The sequence below is a fragment of the Austrofundulus limnaeus genome, unplaced genomic scaffold (genome assembly GCF_001266775.1).
Source record: "Austrofundulus limnaeus strain Quisiro unplaced genomic scaffold, Austrofundulus_limnaeus-1.0 Scaffold37, whole genome shotgun sequence".
Taxonomy (NCBI): domain Eukaryota; kingdom Metazoa; phylum Chordata; class Actinopteri; order Cyprinodontiformes; family Rivulidae; genus Austrofundulus; species Austrofundulus limnaeus.
Window position 1 is genome coordinate 136,341 of NW_013952439.1, and position 3,596 is coordinate 139,936.

Sequence of the window (3,596 nt, forward strand, 5' to 3'; positions counted from 1 at the left end):
CTTACCTCTTACTTACCTCTTACTTATCTTATCTTATCTTATCTTATCTTATCTTATCTTATCTTATCTTATCTTATCTTATCTTAAATGTTTGAGATGAGCCTATACAGTGATGTCAGGCACTTTTATCAGTTTGCCCTCATATTGACTTTTATTCCTGCTGTTTGATGACTAACAGGCGACAGTTCAGAGGAGGATTCGGATGAGTGCAGCTGCACAAACGGCCGCTGTGTCCGTTCTTATCTGGGCACCATGTGTGAATGTAACACAGGCTTCAGGCTAGACCACTCCCGCTCTCGTTGTATAGGTTAGTTAGTTGTTGTTACACATACAGAAATACATTTTACAGCTATAAACTCCCCGGTTTATTGAATGTGTTCATCTGTTCCAGACATCGACGAGTGTGCAGAACCAGGCCCTCGCATCACATCCTGCAAGAACGCTCGCTGCGTAAACACTTACGGCTCGTACAAGTGCTACTGCAAGCACGGCTTCGTGCCCACGCGTCGGCAAAACGTGTGTGCCCGTCGGAGAACTCAGTAACCTCAGCGTGTTCTATGCAGCAACGCATCCACCACCTGGAATAAAACAAATTTTAAAAATCATGCTGTGCTCAGAATTCTCATCGTGGAAAAATAAGGTGTCCTTAAAAACAGTGTTTCTCTGCAATCTCTCTCATAAAAACGGACAAACATATCATTTTCAGCTCATCTTTCACTTTACAAAGTAATCGGACTAGAAAAATGTTTGTTCATTAGTTAAACCTTTTTTGTAATTATTGTTTTCTAAACTGTTTTTGTAATTTGTTTTTGAATTGTATATTTTTTGCCATTTTGTTTTTGGTCTCTCCCATCGCAGTGATTATAATTTTAATCTCTGGAAGTAAGTTAGATTCATAAAGTGAACAAAGAAACAGAAAAAAGCTCTTCTATGGTATTTCTTTTGTCTTCAACTCGTTCAAAATCTGGAGTGTGAGAGAAGAACTTTTATATCATTTAGTATTGCTTTTTACATTCCCCTTAGAGTCCACGCTGCCATGTTTAAATGACATTATTTGAAGCATATTTTCTACAGTAATTATATATTGTTATTGTACAGTTGGTTCATTAGATCGGTCCCTATGCTTGTCTGTTTACTTGATGTAAAATTTGAAAAACTTGAGGTTCTGTTTGTTTGACAAAGTGCACTTATCTGGACTTCATATGAACAAGGCAAAAAAAGAAAGGTTTGTGCACAACATAATGAATACTGTATATTGGGAATATTTACAAAAATGTAGCTTCTGTTGGAAATTCAAGAAAGATGATATTTGCTGCGCCAAAGCACCCGGGAAACCAAAGAAGCTGTTGGGAAGACAAGAATTTAATAAAAAAATTGTAAAAGATTTTTAAACAAATTGTGCTTTTTGTGTTTGCGTTTTTTCCGCACATAGGATGAAGGATCAGTCGGACACTTCTAAGCCTTTAAAGTTTGCCTAAAAAAAAACAACTAATGTCAGCTCATGGGAGCACTCAAAATCTGTAATGKTGGTGACTCTCAGCTACTACCACACCACATTTTAKCTTAGCATATGTGAATTAAAAGCATTGTAGCCATTTTTGTGTTGTTWATTGGAAGCCATGTTGAATTGGRTTGACTCCAAAAGGTAATCAGCTGCAGATGAACATTCAATAATTACTTTCTGAGTTTCATTAAAATCCACTTACTGGTTTATGAAATAATTTGCTAACAAACACACAAGCAGGTGAATGTAAAATACATTAAGCCTAATCATATGGATAAAGAATAATCAAATATACAGTTAATTTGTTTAAAATTACCTTTTAACTTTTCTTAAATCCATTGTTCCACCCTTACAGCTGTTTCAATTTTCTTTTTACATTTAGCCTTATTTTTTCTGTCTTTTTTTCATTTGGTTTTATTATGAGTTGTTCATAAAACCTTACATTTTTTAATCCCTGAATAACTGAAATGTTTTAGCTAAAAAGTTGCTTCTTTTGCATGTTCAAAACAATTAATTTTACTGTAAAATGAGATGAAYAATAATTCACAGACCTTCCATTAGAGGGAGCTGCTTGTCCATACGTGGCTTTTCACCTGCTGTAATTCAACAAGCTCTCCATCATCAACAGACCACCACAGTAAGGGGATGCAAGAAGATGATGTCGCTGTTTCTCTTTTTTTCTTCATTCGCCTGTTCGAATTTTCTAAACACAAACTTGATGGAAGCCTGAATGGAACCACTTTTGTATCATGTGATTCTACAACCAACCAGTGGTTGCATCACATGGTAAAAGATGGTTTTATACCAAAGAGCTGCTCCAGTCCTGCCCCCCAGACCTGCAGATGTGAGCTCAGTGAGTCACGTTGCATGAGAGCAGCACCTCTGCTTCTTACCGCCCTGGTTTCATTCTGTCTAATAATTCTGTCYCTTTTAAACAGGGTGACCTCCAGCAACTAGTTTAAAGGGAGAGACAAGAAATGGGACAGGAGAGTCAGGGGAAGAGCAAAAACCAAAACAGAAATAGCAGAGTTGTTCTTGGGAGACATGTTGGGGATATAAATATCTTGAAATGGGTCATGGTGACATGAGCATGACCCGACGGGTAGCAAAGACACTAAACTTATTTTAGTCAAATAACAACTTATGTTGACTTTCTGCAACAAATATGACACAGCAAGACATTGATGATGCTTCAAACTGATTTATCTGCCTTTTTGCAAACACATGCTAATTTCTTTTAGAATTTATACCAGTTTCCTGAAGAAAAACTAGCTTATTTATGAAAAAGCAGAGAGAAATAAGAGAACAAAACACAACATGTTGTAATGGAACATTAAGTTTCTGAAAGTGAAAAGAGRGRTCACCTCTGGACCAGTCYAGACCTCAGGACAACTAAAGACCTGATCGCCTGTGTGAACTAACCTGGACCTTGGGACAACTAAAACAATCATTAGAGCTAAGGGATCTGGGGGGTAGCAGGAGGTCAGACTGGACCTAAAAGARCCTGTTTATTCTGGGTCTTCAGGCCATCAATAAAACTTTAAAATCAATCCTAAAACAAACAGGAAGTCAATGAAGGGGAGTCAGCACCTTGGAGACATTTTCACGGTCCTTTGTTCTTGTTAAAAGACGAACTGCAGCGTTCTGGCTGACACCAACATACAGAGTTACAACAATCCATCCATCCATCCATCCATCCATCCATCCATCCATCCATCCATCCATCCATCCATCCATCCATCCATCCATTATCTTTAACCTGCTTCTTCCCTTAAGGGTCACTGGTGCCCAGCAGTCACTGTGCGAGGGGTGAGGTACACCCTGAACAGGTCACAAGTCCATCACAGGGACACATGGAGAAAAATTCGGATGAGGTGGTTCTTCGTACGTCAGCATCGATACCGGAAATATTAAATATGAAATGTTTACCGAATCGAGGCACATATTAAAAAAGAAACATGTTGACCTTATCACTGTTTAAAGTAAATGACTGCAATCAATCAAAAATTATAAAATATAAGACTGTGTCTAAATATCAATCACAAAATATCCTTCATTACAACAGACCTAATCTGTAAATTTAAATCAAATA

General features: G+C 37.6%; 1 protein-coding gene across 3 annotated transcripts in view; it reads left to right on the forward strand.

The window, feature by feature from the left end:
• Positions 1–1,396, forward strand: part of ltbp3 (latent transforming growth factor beta binding protein 3) — a 42,197-nt gene extending 40,801 nt beyond the window's left edge. For all 3 annotated transcript variants that reach the window (XM_014006632.1, XM_014006634.1, XM_014006633.1), the window contains 2 exons: positions 179–307; positions 392–1,396. In XM_014006632.1, the coding sequence (XP_013862086.1) occupies positions 179–307; positions 392–543 (281 nt within the window). In that variant the 3' untranslated portion in view covers positions 544–1,396. The remainder of the gene's footprint in view (positions 1–178; positions 308–391) is intronic.
• Positions 1,397–3,596: the final 2,200 nt, after the last annotated feature.